The 19,217-nt window shown below is 38.2% G+C and overlaps 1 protein-coding gene across 1 annotated transcript; it reads right to left on the reverse strand.

Moving 5' to 3' along the window:
- Nucleotides 1-883: 883 nt before the first annotated feature.
- On the reverse strand, nucleotides 884-18,029 carry grinaa (glutamate receptor, ionotropic, N-methyl D-aspartate-associated protein 1a (glutamate binding)). Its single transcript, XM_041809506.1, has 7 exons — nucleotides 17,897-18,029; nucleotides 8,101-8,428; nucleotides 7,453-7,568; nucleotides 7,151-7,351; nucleotides 4,827-4,955; nucleotides 4,388-4,531; nucleotides 884-2,678 (listed from the first exon to the last, which is right to left on the reverse strand). Exons 2-7 carry the CDS (start codon nucleotides 8,390-8,392, stop codon nucleotides 2,529-2,531), a joined length of 1,032 nt encoding a protein of 343 aa, XP_041665440.1. The 5' UTR covers nucleotides 8,393-8,428; nucleotides 17,897-18,029; the 3' UTR covers nucleotides 884-2,528.
- Nucleotides 18,030-19,217: the final 1,188 nt, after the last annotated feature.

The following is a 19,217-nucleotide window of genomic DNA, read 5'->3' on the forward strand; positions in this document are numbered from 1 at the left end:
AATGTAAGGCAATTTAAAAAATAAAAATCCTTGATCAAAATTATGAGATAAAAATTCATTATTATGAGTAAAATTATGAAAAACTATTTCTCATAATTTAGTTTATTTGTGTCAGGGACAATATACAAAAGTACATTAATTTCAAGAAGAGATAAGATGCTTTGTACCAGATTGAGTGTGTTAGCTAATTTCCATCTGTAGTCCCTGGGCAGGTAAACAACGACAATCAACTTCAGAATCAATCATCTACACACAAGCATGCACACACACACACACACACCTGCATTCATTCAGCCACAATACATATTTTATGACATTATGTTTTTCCCCATGACTTTTAATCTCAAAATTATGACTTAGTATCTCATAGTTTTGACTTTTTTTATTACATAATTGACTTTTTCATAATTTCAACTTTTTTTTTAATCTCTTTTATAGGAAAAGATATCATGAAATATCATTTTAAAAATGCTTTTGACTTGGGACAAAATATTAAATCTTAAAAGTTTGAAATCTAACTTTAACAAAATTCATGATCAATTTTCAGTCTAAAAAAATGACTTTTTCTTAATATAAAACAAAGGCTTGAATTAATTGCTTCCAGGTTTAATTAAGACAGGACAAGGATTATGTAGGTCATAACATATAACATTTAATAAGATATTTGATTATTTTATGCTAAGGCTGATCACCCATAATGTTGAAGCTATGTTAACAGATTTCTAGTGTGCATTTTGTGTTTTGGCCAATATATCTTTGGTTAGATTAAATAATATATGTTGACTTATGGTCAGGCATTTCAGTTATTAGTTGCACATTCTTTATCTAGTGTTTGGTTTCTTGTCAAAAAACTGAATCATAGATGAACACAAGAAGTGAAACCTTTACATTACTTCAGTTTTAATGAAAAGCAAACAGCAGTGTAGAGGAATGCATTTCTACTTTGATTTAATGCAAATGTACAGTGCATACAGACCTTCAAAGCCCCAAAATTACATTGTCTATACACATCAAACCACTACGGAGTTCTATATACACATACACATTAAGTTAGATACATACACGAGAGTTAAAAAAAGTCTAACAGGGCTGCCGAACAACACTGTCTCTCCTGAGTGCATTATCAGCACATGCAAAAAAAATGGAGAGGTTCATGCAAAAGGTGAAAAATCAAATAAGAGGTTACAAAATTAAGGTTCGTGTTCAATGTATCATACAATTTAGTTTTCATGTGTTTTGGATTTGAGTTTATGTATTACTAAGTTGAGTTGGAGTGCACCCAGTAAGTTAAGATTAACATGATAAATTTAGTTTTTGTACATTTTTTCCACACAGGTCAACATTTATTTCAACACTGGCTCTGTGCAACTTAAAAACAACCTTTTATCTACATCAGTCTCAATAAATAGATAAGTTATACGTACACTTTCCTTCAAGTCTGGAGTGTCAGCAGTTAAAACTCAGCGTAGCTTACATGATAGTGGTTAAAAATTCCAGTACTTTAATATTTCACATTAGTGGTAAAGAGGGGAAAGACTACACTAAATTGTCACTTCACATTAATTACCAGATGCCTTGATTTTAGTGAGGACAGTAAAATAAGAGAGGAGGTAACAGAGTCAAATAAAAAATTCAAGAAAATTTTCCTGTCTTCTGAAAAGATATTCTGTAAGAATATATATAGCTTCATGTGTCTTATACATCCAACATTTAAGTTCATTCTTTTGCCATTAAAAGATCATGGTTACTGTACTGGGTAAGCAAAGTTCTGATATCAGAGCATATTTCTCCCAAATAGCAACACATCCATATAAATCACCCCAGCATGCCTCTCAGGGGCAGGGGTATTGGCATCATATACAGTAATACACCTAACTATTTACAGCTGTGACAAGCAAGCTCGAGGTATTCCTCTGGTAGTTGTAAATAACTTTAACACATCTTTAGTTGTGTTTCCAAAAGTTGCCATGCAGTTAGTTTACACCAGCAGGCTGAAAGGGTGGTTAAGTAGGGGAAAATACACAGATTGAAGGTGGTGTGTATTTCTAGCACTAACTTCTTCTCTTCAGGCAAAGCTGGTTTACATCAATATCAAGCGCTGCTGACACCTTCTCTGCTCTTTTTCTGTTCTTTGCAGCTTTTCTTATCTTTGCAGCAAGACAAGGCAGAGTGCCAAGCACCCACAGGGTAACGTGTTTAATACTGCATGTGCTGAGCCAAACTGGAAGTTAGAGGGTGGGTAATGTACACATAATGTGTTAGAAGCAGAGGACAGTTACAGCAACCAGAGTGGTCTAAACTGAGGAAAAGACACTTTAATGCTTTGTCACTACCGGCAAAGATTTGTGTTCAATAAACAGTGACCCTCTTAGCTGCTTCTATGACATACTGCATCTTCTTCACAACACGTTTAAAAAAATCAATTTTGTGGAAAAAAAGGTTAAAGGAAAAGAAATAGGGTTCTTAGCAGAATCTTATGACACAGGGAGGCTTCTGTATCTCCCTCCTGTTCATTCAAAGGTGGAGCTTTATTCACGGGAGCGTCCAACGATAGAGAGGATGTAGAGGAAAATGTTGATGATATCAGTGTAGAGGTTGAGGGCGGCAAAAATGTATTCCTCTGGACTCAGGGCCAACTTCTTGTTACCCAGGAGCAGCTGAGTGTCTACAGCCAAGAACTATAAAGAAGAATGTAAAAGGTCAGTTAGTTATTTAAAGAGATCTCTAAACCACATACAAGAAATTAATGACAGATACAGGTCATTCAGGAAGTATTCAGACCCCCCTTCACTTTTTTCAGTTTTGTTATATTACAATCCGATGCTCCAGTTGAAAACCTTTTTACTCCTTTTTTCCTGTGATTTAATCCAAGCAGTGAAACTCCATAAATTCTAAATTCATCATTACAAAGTGGAATATTTCTTTCTCTCGTTTTTTTTAAACTGAACACTCAGTACCTCATCATGACAACGTGAAAACAGAATTTTAGAAATGTTTGTACATGTATTAAAAACTGAAATATCACACTGGCATAAGTATTCTGACCATTTGCCAAAACACTTAAAATTAGCTCAGTTTCCCTCCATTTTTTCAACCTTTGCTGAGATGTTTCTACAGCTTGGTTGGAGTCTACCTCTGGTAAATTAGACTGATTGGAAATGATTTGGAAAGGCACACACCTCTCTATAGAAGGCCTTACAGCTGACGGTGCATAGGAGAGCAAAAACCAAGCCATGAGGTAAAAGGAGCTGCCTGCAGAGCTCAGAGACAAGATTTTTGACAGGCACAGATCTGGGGAAGGCTAGAAAAATATTTCTGCTGCACTGAAGGTTCCCAAGAGCACAGTGGTCTCCATAACTCTACACTGTAAGAAGTTTGACACAACCAAGACCCTTCCTTCTGGAACTTTGTCCCATCTCCACACAGAATCTCTTGAGCTAAGTCAGAGTGACCATCAGGTTCTTGGTCTCTCCTACTAAGGCCCTTCTTCCCTGATTGCTCAGTTTGGCCGGGCAGCCAGCTCTTGGAAGAGTCCTGGTTGTGCCAAACTTCTTCCATTTGAGAATTCTGGAGGCCACTGTGCTCTTGGGAACCTTCAGTGCAGCAGAAATTTTTTTGTAGCCTTCTCCAGATCAGTGCCTGTCAACAACTCTCTCTGAGCTCTGAAGGCAGTTGCTTTGACCTTATGGCTTGGTATGTCAATGTGATATTTCAATTTTTTCTTTTTCATACATTTGAAAAAAAATTTAAAATATGTTTTACTTTAACATGATGGGGGTACTGGGTGTAGATTAATATGAAAAAGGAGAGTTTTTTTTTCTACTGTAGCATCAGGCTGCAGCATAACAAAAGTTAAAAAGTAAGGGGGTCTGAATAATTTTTGAATGCACTGTTCACTTACATGATAAACTTTAGAATTATCTATACATTTCCAGATATTTTCTTAAACTTAGACCATAAATGTTCAGACTGATATTTTAATCTCCTTTAGGCAGCAAAATAATTACAAATATTACAGCTACATGGTAAGGTGTTAAGATAGAGTTTAACATTATTCACAGAGTGCTCCAGTGGGTAATGAGAGATGTGTAGGCACACTCTCTAGCTATAAAAAATGTATGCAAGGATTCAGTATTTCTAGAGTTTATTTTGCCATTGTTGAGAACAAAAATTCTCCACAGGAAAATCCTTATTCATCCCTTACGATCAAGATTAGAGTTTTGCCACTAAGCCAATGATTACAAGGGTCTAGTAAGTGTGTACAGACATCATTAACCCACAAATCATTACACTAAACATGATATTTTCAGCATGACAGCATTGATAACTGAATGTGAAGGGAAAAGGCTCCCACTTCTAGAGAACAGCAAGTGAGTGTGAAACTTACGCAGGTGAAGAGCAGGGCCCCCAGGGAGGCATAGACGATGTGCAGGATCCTGTGGCGAATGAAGATGCACAGTATGGAGAAGAGCAACAGCACAATCAGGCACACAAACAGCACACCCCGACAGGAAGTGAAATCATATTTGCTCTGTGGGAAAGAAAGGGAATAATGCATGTACGTGTTAGAAAATACAAGCTGTGACCTACTGCTTTAAGGTCTTTTCATTGAATCATAACTCTCAGATATTATTTTGCTGTAAGAAGTGTGTAGTGTGAAGGGGAAGACTTTCTAGGTTGGACCTTTTCTATTGACAAAAACAGTCTAGGGATATTTTCACTTCAAAAACAAGTGCAATAACACAAGGCCCAGAGGGGAAATGTCCGCCTGTTTGCTTGGAAAGATTTAAAAATATTTATTAGAGCTGCTGTTTGTGTGTGCTGACCTGTAGTGAGAAGAGGACGACGGTAAAGCAAACCACTGCAGTAATGCCCACAGCCATGATGACGGTCTCTGTGTCATAGAAGCTGGCGATCATGCCCACCATGTAGGAGAGGCTCAGGGTCAGGATGGACTGCAGACACAGAAACACAAATTAGCATCACATGTGACAAATCTGTCACATGCTGTACGTTATGATTCAAAGCCTTTAAATAGGAATGTCAATCAACGCTGCATGTCTAATACACACGATCCATCATTGGTCTCATTAGACAATCTCAAGTCAAGACCAGTAAATACAATTTTTGTTGCAAGTTAATGTTTTGAAACATTACATGAAATTTTATAGGGCTAAATTCTATCACTAAGGTTGACACTTCCTCTTAAATCAGTCACAACTGTCTCCTCGTTACTTCTTTCATTCTCTGGAATCTAAAAAGTCTGGATATGTTTTGTCTGACGGTTAATCAAGCAACATTCAAAGCTACTTATAGTTGATTGGATGACTTGGCAGGCTAAAGTGACAGGAGTGAATGTGAGGAGAGTCAGAATCTATAGTAAGGTCAACAATCAACCATCAAACCCCTTAAACTGGTAAATAACACCAGTAAAGAACAGATACGGACCCATCTAAGGAAAAATTACTACATTTAAGTTTTTAATCTGACAAAGTCAACTGGTGATTTTTTAAAATCTGGTGTATAAGCTGCACTTTTAATACCTGCTATTTTTCATCTAAAAAGTTGTCTGCAGCTCATTTATCGGGGAAACTTGTATACTAGTTTAAAGTGCTTAGACATGTGATGCCATTAATGCAAGTGCATGCAGATGCTATCAACACACACCGCACAAGACCTAGCGCCACTGAAAATTCATCCCTATTCATTGTGTATTGCAAGCAGCCACTTCACTCTTTAGAACATGCTGTAATAAAAAACAACACAGACCACACCAGTGGAGGTTGGCTCCACTTGTTAACTGCTTTCCCCCCTGCTAGGTCATTTAAAGCAAAACAGGCAGTATTAGGTTAAGAAAATAAACCTTGTGAAGCGCTGGCTTGGCTCAACTACTGTAGCATAGCTGGTAGTTGTGCAAACTCCATACAGTGAAAACAGATGGCATTAAATAAGCGACACAGCTGCACAGAAACTGACTGTTGTGGACTTTGTCTAACACAAGGGATATTATCAGTCAGGAGGATGGTTCAAATCTGTTTCCCTATGGGAGATATCAAAAACAGACTGTAGTTTATTCACTGGGGCGATTTATAATCTGGATTTTACGGTATATAAAATGGTTAAGAAACTTGCACACCAGAGGCACTTTTTTCATGCGAATAATTAATATGAAAATATTTTTATATAATCATGTAGCAGGTCAATAAAAGCTTTCACACCAACAATGTAATTTTAGCGTGCAAAATTGCGGCTAATATTTTTTTCAAAGGTTCACTCCTGACAAGCACATATCTGACCAATCAAGACACTGGCCGTTACCTATGGTAGAAGAGTTTTAAGGCAGACAGGGGAGCTAAAATGCCCTCCTCTACAACACCACATGATGTATGTCTCATTTCCATAAAGATATTTGTCAGTGCTAAGGTATTTATGTTTTCATTTTGTAGCCCAGTCTCAGACAGGCAGCAGACAGCCTTACATGTCCATGTGAACGTAAACAGCCTATGGTCACAGCTGAAACTGTTTACAAACTAATGGGGCTTTACTCCAGTGATAAATTTAACACCAACTTCTCCTCTGACCTCAGACATACAGTTAATCACTGCTCTGGGCCAATCAGCTCCCTGAAATTACCCCTCTGACCTGTCCATAACACAAACAGGGGAGCCAACTCCCCCTACAGCAAAGCTAGAGTGTGCCTTTGTATTATTATTGTTCATATTATTTAACTTATAGAACGAATGAAAAGTTGGTCACGCCTCCAAGCTGAAAGACAGAGCAGCGCAGTGAATGACCGTGGAAAAAAAGGGCACTGACCTGGCTGAGCATATTGGTGCCTTTACGTACGGACTGGAGGAGTGTGAGGCAGAAACCTAATTCTATTTCCTGCTCTAATGTATCTCAGTTTACCAGACAATAGTGTAAAACACACTGCAAACTTTTGTAGCGCCAATTTTTTTTTAAATGTGCAGAATTTATTCGCACTGCTAATGATGTGCAAAGAAAAGCATTCCCATTTTCCTGCCATTTTTTGTGTCATCCTTAATGTGCAAAGGCTTTAACACAATGCTCATATAAAAGCCACAAGTCTCGTAATTCATAAAACTACCAGGCTCTCAATTGAAAGTTTAACTTCTTATGACCCTCTTACCAGAGCAACGAGGTTCCAGGGATGCTTGCGGCGAAAGTCTCCACAGCAGCTGAGGACAATCAGAGCAACGAAGAAGATTGCATAGGACACGTAGTACGTCCAGGGATTACGCCGCACGAACAGTTTGGCATCATCGACGAAGGTGAAGACAGCAACGAAAGAGAAAGTGACGAGCAGCTGCACCGTTAGAACCATGAAGACCTGGGGGGAAAGAAAAAAGTATTTTACATTGAGTTGTTATAAGTGTTTATTCGTATATTACATAAACATATTTCAAATATCTAAAAAACTCAAGAACCAACTTTTCTGATGAAGGCTTGTCGTATGTTCTTGTCCTCAAAACCAGAGTTGGTGAACTCGTCATTGTCATAGTAAGATGGAGGCCCGTCGCCATGGTAGCCAGGGCTGCCTGCAGGAGCTGATGAAAAAAGACATTAAGAGAATTCAGTTAAAAATACAAACAAAAAAAACTGGTCAAACCAGGCCAAGATAATTGACCATCATCTGTGGCCTTTTCAGCACACTTTGATTACTATTGATTATTTCATTGATTGCCCATTCATCTGTGTTAAGCTGACTCTAAAGTGGAACAATAATGCGATTTCTCCCTGAGAAACCATGTTAAAACAGTTACTGTAGTGTTCAAAAGCCTTTAGTGAGTAAATCCATCTAAAGAGAAATATGAAAACGCTATAAATTAATATGTAAAGGTTTTACAGCTTTACATACCTGAATAGTACAAGTTTTGGAACAATGATAAATAATAATAACATAAGCTAAATTCATTGATTCTTTTGAAAAGTAATCAAAATGCAGCATGAGCAGTGTCATATAATTTAATCTGCTCATTTTAACAGTAACACAGGGCTGCTATCTGTGATGGTCTATCACCTCTGTGACCAAGTAAAAGTCTCGTCATTAAAACTCAAATCTTCAGGTTTAACACTCACCCATGGGGTCCCCAGCAAAGCCTGGCTGCTGGTAAGGCCCCTGAGGGTAGGGTCCCTGTGGGTAGGGCCCCTGTGGATAGGGCATCTGAGGGTAGGGACCTGGGGCAAAACCTGGGCCTGCCTGGGGGAAGCCTGGCTGTCCGTAGCCGGCTGCTGGTGGGTATGGCCCCCCTGGAGCTTGGCTGTAGTTAGGAGGAGGCATACCAAAACCTGGCTGGGGGGGTCCGTAGACGTTGTTATGAAGTGGGTTGGTCTCACCCATACCAGGGTATCCACTTTTATCCTGGGACATGGTGTGGGTGGAGGGTCACTGAGCTGATAGAAGAATCTATAATGATAGGAGAAGATTTATGAGAGGTTTGTTTTAAAGAGCCACACTTCACAGGAAAAAAGAGGCAAAGATAAAAATGTAAATGTTATGTCTGCATTTTGATCATCAGTACAGTTTGAACATTTATATAACATCTACAAAGTCTCAGAAGAAAGCAGATGTTCCTACTGACAGCACACTGTCTATGCCAAACTGGCAAGGATACAAAAGCTGCATCTGCCTGATTAAAAAGGTGATGGGCAATTAAACATTCAGCAAGAGGAAAGGACAGATTTTGGGAGCAGAGCAACAGAACATGTCCTTTTTACACACAAACCACTTTACTATTCAATTGTACCTTTAGTTGTTCATGCATCCAGTTATGACCTTATTTACTCTGTAACAGATAATCTAATTTTCTAATGTATCTACTTTATGTTATTGATAGTTCTAGTGATGCAGAAATGTCTAAGCTAATGGCTCTTGGAAAAAGGGGCAGACTTAAACCAGCAGTTTGAGGGGGTTGTGTGTTCAGACTAAAAAGGAAGTTTAGTGGCAGAGCAGTCACTGCAAGTTCTTCAGTGACGAAAACTGTTGTAACACTAAGGTGAAGAGCACACAGGCTCTAGAGATCTGCAACCAAACATTGTCCCAAGTTACTTCAATAGCCTCAATTTATCCTGACAGAAGAGAGAAATATTTTAATATCCTTCTTTAATGCAGTGGTTATAATACAGTCCAGTTTCCTTCAAATGTTATAACACAAAATTAAACAATCTCCTTTGATGATCAAATTTCATTAATGATTAAGTTATCATAAGAATATTTCTACAAGTCATTAGACTGTCACTTAGTATGTCACTTAATTACATTTTCTATTAATCTAATGTGAAATTTCACAACTACTGAGAGAATTTCTTTGCAGAACATCTTTAGCATTAAAAGTAACCATAACAGTTTTAATGCGTTAAAAATATTTTTCTTTTCAGAAAGATGGCCTTCACAATGCATCGACTATCAAAAAGTTACAGATTAATACTCTTTTGCATTATAAATACTGTTTGGTTTTTATACATGTGTTTTACACTGACAGGCCTTCACAGAAAAAAAAAACTGGTGGCAGAGACAAAAACACCACTAGCTTGTGGTTTTGTGACTGAGTTAGATCTTTAAAGGAAGGAAATAATTCTTATAGTGCCTTGTCACTCTGAAACTTAAAAAGGAAGTTCAACCAGTGGTTAAGGGCAATCCTCTTTTTCTGTTGAAATTTGTATTAGCCAGCTATGGTAATAACTTCATAAATCTGTGACTGGCTTAATGGCATTATGTCCAGAGAGAAAGGCAGGGATGGATGATGGTGGAGATATAGGATGGCAAACCTTGTCCACCTTGGTATACATTGTGTTTCCATGGATGCAGGGGGTACCACGGTAACCAAATGTCATTAATTTGCTATGCTTTGAAGGAGGTCTGACCTGCAGGTCATTACAGTGCTCCTGCTCTCTGCAAGAACCTTGCAAAACCCTGATCAACTAGTTTTTGTGGCATTCACATTGCAATCTAAACACTAATCAAGCTTCCATGCACCACAGAACTGCACAACAATAGCAACTGAAACCTCTTAGAGGTCACGTTGATAAGTGATTTCAAATGTGCTGTGCACATTTCATTTAAAAGTCTGCAGTGACCAGAGGAAATCTTCTGCTGGGACAGAAGCCAAAATCAATCCCCCTGATTGCTGACATCAAAAGAAAAGCCTGAGTGGACCGCTTAATGGTTTTACAGTTTGCATTGGCCTGTTCTGTCTAATCTACTGCTGCTGTATACAAAATCATGTGCATTCATAACAAACAAGCAGGCACACTCATAGCTCTTATGCTATTTCATAAGAATTACACACAACCCAAAATCAATGTGAATTATGGCAACAAAAAAAAAATTCATTTCATTGGCAGATTAGATAGAAGTTACGTTTGTTGTTTCTCTAGGCTTGTCTGAATTGACAGCAAGCATTATGCAACAATGCTCTGTTAAGCACAAGAAAAGACATCCACACTTCTGTGAGCCCTCATGATCTCTGTCAGACCATCACCAAAAGACAGTAAAGAGCGTAAACAAACATGACAAGGCCAGCTCTGCTTCACGCAGATGGTCTATAAAGATCTTAATCACTCACAGCTTTCTGGACAATAATGCTTCTATAAGGTGGGAGTACAGTTCAAGGTGCACCACACCACACCCTTTAGTTCTGTATCACTGTATGTCGGTTCACTTCACCCACAACAGCTGACTGACATAACCTACAGATAAGTGAATAACTCAAGACACCACAACTAATCAGCAGCACTCACTGTCAAGGCATGTGATCCACTCCCTGTCCAATGTCTAGTCACAGAATGTATGTTTGTGACTTGGGATTATTTTCATTCAGGTTAGGTCACGGATATGAGGCTGAAATCATGTGGAAATTAATCACATGAATAAAAGAAGTCTAAACAGTTCTACAGGTCTGCAACTAACAATTATTCACATTCATTAAGTGGGGGAAAATGCCAATCATGCCTTTGTAAAGCCAAAGGTGATTTCATCAAAGTGGGTTTTGTCTGACCAAAGTCCACATCTTCAAGACTAAGGGAAAACACACAACAGAAGACAATTTTATGCTGAATATACACCTCTTTAATGACAAGAAAACTATGGAGTGACTTGTCATGGGTACTGATCAGTATTTGCAGCAGCTTATTAAACACATAAAGCTGGAATAGTCAAACAGGAACACACTGACTACCCATAACTATTTTCAAGATTGTAGTACAAGTTTGTCATTGGGGAAGGGCAGAACTATTCTACAATTTACCAGTACAAGTACCAGTACTTACATTTAAGTACTCACTACTTTCAATACAAATAGGAGTACTTAGAAATGGATGACACTGTTGGCATGGCATCGGTAGATATTAGCTTATAAAGTGAATTATTTATAGGCAGATATGAATATTTCTTCCAATATTTCCAACTGATATTTAGGCAATAAAAATCTGCTAATGTTGGCTGTAAATATTGGCCGAACAAATAAAATAGGCATTGGAGTTTAGTCTGGGCCAACAAGATCTACTTTAGCTGAAGTCTTTATCATTCAGTCATCATTGCCATCATTTGTTAATTTGTTCTATCTTAAAACTTTGAATTGTGTATTTTAAGGACTGAAGTTATAGGCCTGAATTGCAATTAATTATTGGTAGCGGCTAAAATTATTTTGTAAATATTTGCATATCGGATATTGGCAAAAAAACAACATTGTGCTTCCATAATTTTAATTCTACAACTTTTTTTGAATTACTTTGGAAGTTTGTTTTATTTTCCTTCAGATGTTACTCATCTCTCCTTTTGACAAATTGTCAGTGTGTAGTTCTTATTCCCCTCCTCTTTGGTCAGCCTCATTTAAGTGAAAATTTTAAAAAACCTCCGACATAGCTCCATGCACATACTCACATAATGAGAGGCTAACAACATGACACCAAGTACAGTATTTGCAGTGTTTGATGAGTACGAGTACTTAGGCTTGGTATTAGCAGCGATACTCGATACTGGTAACAGTATCCATACCTTCTTAGGTAATTCAGGGTAACATCTTACTCCATCACTTTTGAGTTGGACCACAGTTATTTATAGAGTGAAAATGTGCTGTCATTATATCATCCAAGTATGATAAAGCAGAATTTTAATAAACAATGACTGATAATCATCTTTTTTTCATATTTAGACATCCCATTCAAAACTGGACTTTTGGTATCCCTGTATGATGATGAATTGCCTCCCCTGTAACACATCAGTCAGCTTAAATACCAGAGCTCTGATGATGGCTGCATTAATTCACATGAGCTAAATTGAGAGAGACTGCCTTTTCATTACCTCCGCCAAGGAGGTTATGTGATCGGCAGGGTTTGTTGGTTAGTTAGTTAGTTAGTTTGATTGTTTGTTAGCAACATCACTCAAAAAGTTATGGACGGATTTTGATGAAATTTTCAGGAAATGTCAGAAATGGCATAAGGAAGAACTAATTAGATTTTGGGAGTGATCCGAATAACCATCTGGATGCAGGAATTTTATAAAGAATTCTGTACTATTGGGAGTTAGGGCTAATGTGGAGGTCTGCCCTCTCCAAGTGCTTTTCTAGTTGGTTATTTGTGACAAGTGGAGGTGTCAAATACTTTGATGCTTATGCATCTGCAGCCACTAAGAGGGTCTAAATGAATCAAATATAACTGAATACACTTTCAAAAGAAAGATCAAGGCACTTTAAGAAAAGCATCAAAAATGTCCCCTCTGCTATCCATTTGTTTCACAAACTCAAAAACAATAGTGTCACTTTCATGAAGGGCAGGCTATACAATTAAGTGCAATTTTAGCATTATTGCATTATAAGCATCGCTTACACTTGCTTATTACACATGCTGGGTTTTTGTTTTTACTCAGAAGGTGTACTTTTTCCTGTTAAAGGACTTCATGTAACAGCCATGCTCTCTTACCACTTGTTGCAGTAATATCCTGTTGAAGCTGTCTTTTACATCATTGTACATCACTTTTTCTCTAATAGCATGCAGGTCTATGATAAAAGACAGACTTAAGTATGAAATCATTTAAATATGATTGAATAATTCAAATATGAACTGCCCTTATTCAACCCAACATAAACTCATTGCATAAATTTGAAACTACCTCCTGTATTTTTCATATTGCAATTTCCAACCCAGAAGAAAAGATATCACAATTCCAGTTTGCTCCAGTATCGTTCAGCCCTATTTTCATGTCAGAGAAGTGAAAGTGAAAACAGTATATCTCATCTGGACTCCATGTTTGTGTTTTCAAGCACTACGTGGAGTGATCAAATCCTCTTAGGAGAGATGCCCCGGATGCTGTGGATATATTCAGTGCCACTATCTCTGGGTTTGGCTGATAGCTATCACTAGGGGAATTAGGTTAAAGGGAGGGATTCAGAGGGTTGGCAATGGAGCCATGTTAACACAATTAGGCTAGCACAATACCTCGACAAACCCATAAACAACATGCTACTTGCATGCCTGAGCAACACCAGGAAACTCGATGACAAAAGAGGAGCAGACACATGAAAAAGGGTGCTTATACAGAGATTAGCATGTTATGTGTACAGGCTTATGTGTATGTTGGGAACAAAATGAGGGGTAGGGCTGTAGTTGTGATCTGTGATAGAAGGAATTAAGACGTAGCTATTTAGCCAGGGAAGCCATTCATTTATCTTATTTTATGTAGTTGCTCTTCCAGCCTCTCCTTTCCTTCCCTCTCACAGCTTCAGCAGATGGCTGTTCAACATGAGTCTGGGCCTTACCAAGGTCTCCTTGCCCCTGTAAATTTGCTGAATTTTTCTTGGTTCTGAGCTCAATGTGGATTAAAGTTTGATCTTTGTAAATAATACAACAGAGAGTGTGGTTTTGACCTCTTTGTAAAGTGTGCTGAGATGACATTTGTTTTGAAATGACGCTACACAAATAAAGACTTATGGATTGACTAAGGATGATAAAATAATGCAAACACCACTACATTTAGATATTAGCTCAAAAACTTCTGAACAAACTCCCCAAAAAGTCATACCAGCATCCAACCCATTTTTTTTTACCATGAAATATTTTTTTAAAACTTGGATTGATGGTCACATGAACAGTGATTAACTATGTGCTAACTCTGTTTTGTTTTTACAACCTGTATGGGGTAAAAATTTCACATGCCTGTTTCCATATTATCCAACCACAAAACTAGCTGACATTTTTTCATATTTCCTAGCTCTTAACACACACTAAAACATCCTGATTCCTTTTACACAACAGTGACTTGAACCACTTCCTAGATAAATCCTACACTGTGGCGTTGCCAGCCGATGCAGCAGTCTGGCTCAGTATCGTCCCTATGACACGCCTTGTCAGCAGCAGATCTGGCTCTGTCAAACCTGCAGACACTTGCCCTTGTGACAGACGACTGCACTTTAGCAAAATAAGTAGGCATTATAGCAACACACTGCTAATGCAGACATTATCATTTCCCTTTACAGTAGCACACGTATGTATGCTTCAATAAAAACCATTAAAGTTTCTCTCTTTGTGATTCCCTGCTGTATGAATGCTTTTAGGTAAGACTCTAGTCTATTAGATGCTATCATAAATAAAAGGAACACCTTATTTTACAAACAAAAAACATAATAAAATTAGAAATATCTGTTTAAACAAACAGAAAGCATATTGTTAGATAGGTAAAGAAACTACTGACAGCTATATACTGCTGCACCAAAGTAAATTATTTATCACTAGCTTAGAGTGGAAAGCAACTATATGGTCAATACAATGTGAGCGCATTTGCCCATTTTAGTAGGCAGTGTTGGCATAATAGCTCAGCTTTGCCACCTATTTCTGGCTTTCATAAGCACACTGATCCATGAAAATCCAAATCTCACCAAACGGAACTGAGGTGTGGACAAAACCAACTACTCTGAAATGTTTAATAACCCTCTTTTACAATCCATGTCAGCTCCAAAAAGGATTAGGAACACTACTGGAAAGGCTCTTTTGTGAATTGAGGAAATCATTTCCATGGCTTCATAAGAAATGTAGTATTCCTGGACTAAGTATTAATGTGTTTGACAGCTTGTGTTGGCACAAATAGTAAAAATATCCATTAACATTACTTATTAGACTTTGCATCACTTCAGCCTTCAAAAAATCCTTTGCTCAACTTAAAACTGTACAGTGCTGGGAAAACATGTTGGCTCTCCATGGCATTATGCATATTCTGGCGACAAGCTGTGAGTAGAGAACAGAGCAGCTGTTTCTCCGAGCTGATGAACACAGACAAACTCCTGAAGCTTCAGTCAGTGTTAGACAGTCAGACTTTGAACTTATAGCTTGACCAGCAACTTCAACAACTATCTGGACTACATGGAAAGATGTAAAAAGGTTAGGGATAACACAGCATTATTATTGTTGCTCCAATAAAAATGATAAAATATTCAAGTGTTGTAATCAACCACACTTGGTATTTATCCAGCACTGTTATAATGAATTTTTAGAAATTTATTATATTTGTATTAACTAGCTTTTTTATATAATAAAAGTGTTTTCATTACCAATTTAACAGCACATTGTATGTTAGCCAATTAATCAACTGGTATGTTGAAACTCTCCATCACAATACTCTGACCAACTATCCACTACAAATGTCTGAATCAAAAGAAAATCTGAAAAACTCCAAGTTACATAAGTAGCATAGGATTTCAACCCAGGACTATTCGAGGTTAAAGACATACCAAGAGAACATTTCCTCTTCAAATAATCCACCAATCCCACTATCTCAGCTCTCATTGGGCGAGAGGCAGGGTACAGGAAGCTGGAGCTCCCACATATGCACAGGGACAACATGCAAACTCTGCACAGACTCTGGCCTTGCTGTGAGGCAACAGCACTAAACCCTGTGCCACCATGCAGCTCCCCCTTCAAATAGTATGAAAAATAAACCACATTGTGTGTTTAAATACATCATGAAGTATTAATGGTTGTTTACATTTTAGTTATCCTAAACATGTAGAGTAAGAAACACTTAGGGCTAGAACTAATATACTATTTTTTAAACTTCATTATTATTATATAAGATTAAGTGCCTGCCTTTATTTTATTTATTTATCTTTTTCCCCCAAAGATTAAAGTCTTCTCTTGCACTGTTGTAAAGGACTTTTAAAAAGTATATCATGCTTTAGCCTACTGGCTCCCAACCTTTGTTTCTTAGCCCCCCAGGACCAATTAGGGAAAAAAAAGTTTTGTTTTCATTGACAAAATACTAGAATAATAGGCCTACTTACTTCATAGGTTCAAGCCAAAAGATCTTCGTATAAACTATCCATTATCACAATGATGTATTGAGGATCTGTTAATTTATGAGAGTTTATGAGAGTAACACTCAGTCTTTTGTACTCAAAAGTCAAAAATTTATGTAAAACAAAACTTATCATTTTTGAAAGTATATAGTCCAATATCTCCAATTTTGTGGAAGAAAATCAGACCCTTTTATTCCTATGTTTGGTGGCAAACATTGCACATCGCCACAAACACACCATCCCCACTGTGAGGCAAGGTGGCCGTGGAAGGTAGTATGTGAAGATATGGCAAAATACAGGAAAATCCTGGAGGACAATCTTATCCAGTCTGCAGGAGAACTATGACTTGGGAGATTTAATTTCCAGCATACCACGGAAGCTACACAGAAATGGTTAAATGACAACAAGGAGAAAGTTCTGGAGCCACCAAGTCTAAGCCCAGACCTCAATCTAACAGAGAATTTGAGGCTGGACTGAAGAGCTGATCCCTGTGCACGCCTGATTGAGACCTATCCACACAGTCAGTGCTGTGATTGTTGCCAAAGGTCCTCTACTAAATACTGACTTTAAGGGAGAGGTGAATATTATAGGCACTGTAAATCTACTCAAGTACAAGTATAAAGTATTTACTTAAAGTTAACTCTAAGTACTGGGTAGCTGTCCAGTTAAATATGATGTTTCTTTATTGACAATAACAACACTGACAGAAACATAGAACCTCCTCGTTTTAACTATTAGTGTGTTTTTTACCCAGTACTTGATGCTTGTCATAATGTCATTAAGCACAATACCCCATGAGAAAAAGTTAATATTTCTGATTTTAAAATGTACTAAAAAAAAAAGTAAAAGTATAAAAAGAAGCTACAATTTAAGTCAATAAAATTAGTTACTTTCTATCCCTAATGAAAAAATCTAGTCACAATTAACAGGACCAAAACGATCATTTCCACACAATGTATAACTTGAAACTGTACAAACAGGAGAGATGGCTCTTTGGAAGTAATTTGTTCTGACAGAAAATATATATTTTAATGACAGAATCGTTGATGCAACATAAACAGTGAGCCTCGTTTTTCATACCGCACCTGCAGCGAGCGCTCCTCCTTGTAGGCCTCAAAAACGCAGACAAATGCGACACTGCGACTTTCTTTAACAGCAAACTCAAATTAATTCTCCCCGAGCTACGAAGGCCGCCATTGCAGACGTATTATCAGATAAACGTTCGATATTACCGTGAGGCTACAAATATCCGCCATGATGAACCGTTAGATAAAAGCGTCATCTTGGACAGCACCACACGCCGCGCCCCCACGTTTACAATGGAAGGATTCAGGCTGGTTTGAGTACAGAACTATTTTCTTAATGAGTAATTACAGCCACATGTTTAGGTTTTTCTGCCAATGCCATTAGTTTAGTTCCCGCTGTCTGTCTCTGCTGACGATTGGTGACAGTTGGCGACGGAGAAGATGCGGACCGCGGTTAGCCAAACCCAGAATGCACTCTCTGACCGCACATTTAATAGAAATAAGAGGTTAATTCATTCTAATTAAACTCACAAACACGCTTTAAATATTCTATTTTATTAGTCTTACCTTGACTGTGTTTATTTCAGGGTAGCCTCCGATATAAACTCTCCCTCCTCCTCCTCCGGGCTCCGCACTCAGACTGAACAACTGGGTCGAGAGCAGCTGACGTCACCACACGACGTCGTCACGTGCTAGTTGGGAACAGGGAATCACCAGTAGTTACACTAAAAAAGCCCCTGCCATCATGACGCAGTATTTTCCACAGCGTTGACAGGGGTCTGAGAAACAGAGATAACGCACTGGACCAGTTTTACTTACATCTTGAATGATCTGGAAAGTTCTGCTTCATGCGGAGCACAAGTAAAGCTGATAAATGCAGGCCTTCTTATGTAACTTCAGACCTCTTGCAGCATTTAGGATAATCAGTAGACCACATGCGGCCCCCCTCATCACTCATTAGCAGGGCCGTTTCTAGCTTTGTGGGGCCCCTCACTTGCCAAACTATGATGGAGATATTCGTAATCCATTAGATCAGGGGTGTCAAACTCATTTTGGGTCTGGGACCAGATTTGCTCCAATGAGAAGTTCTGCTGGCTGGGCTATTTTTTTATTATATGTATGTATATCTTGAATGTATATTATTATATATTGAATTTGGTAAATAGCTTTCAGCTTTACTGCCCCTTCTACGTGGAATACTCTGCAGACTGAACTGAAACTTTCTGAAGTTATTCCACTTGGAGCCTTCCGCTCTAACCTGAGGGACAGACAGCGTGAGACCATTGAACAGTGCCTGTGTTTTTAAATCTTAAATTGTTGTTTGTTGTTGTCATAGCTCCCGCACTTCTTATTGAAAAAACTATTGCACCTCTAAAATTGTATGTTTTAATCTATACTGTCACTTCTTTGTAACTGTTTTTATGACATGTGCTGTTGACCTCTTGGCCAGGTCACCCTTGTGAAAGAGATCCTGATCTCAATGGGTTTTTATCTGGTTAAATAAAGGTTATATATATAAAAAAAATTCTTCCAGAAGTGCATTTGTGAGGTCACACACTGATGTTGGACGAGAAGGCCTGGCTCTCAGTCTTTGCTCTAATTCATCCTTGCATCTGACGCTTTGTATTGCACTTGGTGATGTATGGCTTGGATGCAGCTGCTTGGCCATGAAAACCCATTTCATGAAGCTCTCTACACACTGTTCTTCAGCTAATCTTAAGGCCATATGAAGTTTAGAGGTCTGTAGAGATTGACTCTGCAGAAAGTTGGCGACCTCTGCGCACTATGCACCTCAGCATCCGCTGACCCCGCTCCATCATTTTACGTGGCCTACCATGTTGTGGCTGAGTTGCTGTCATTCCCAATTGCTTCCAATTTGTTATAATAC

The sequence above is a fragment of the Cheilinus undulatus genome, linkage group 16 (assembly GCF_018320785.1).
Source record: "Cheilinus undulatus linkage group 16, ASM1832078v1, whole genome shotgun sequence".
NCBI lineage: Eukaryota > Metazoa > Chordata > Actinopteri > Labriformes > Labridae > Cheilinus > Cheilinus undulatus.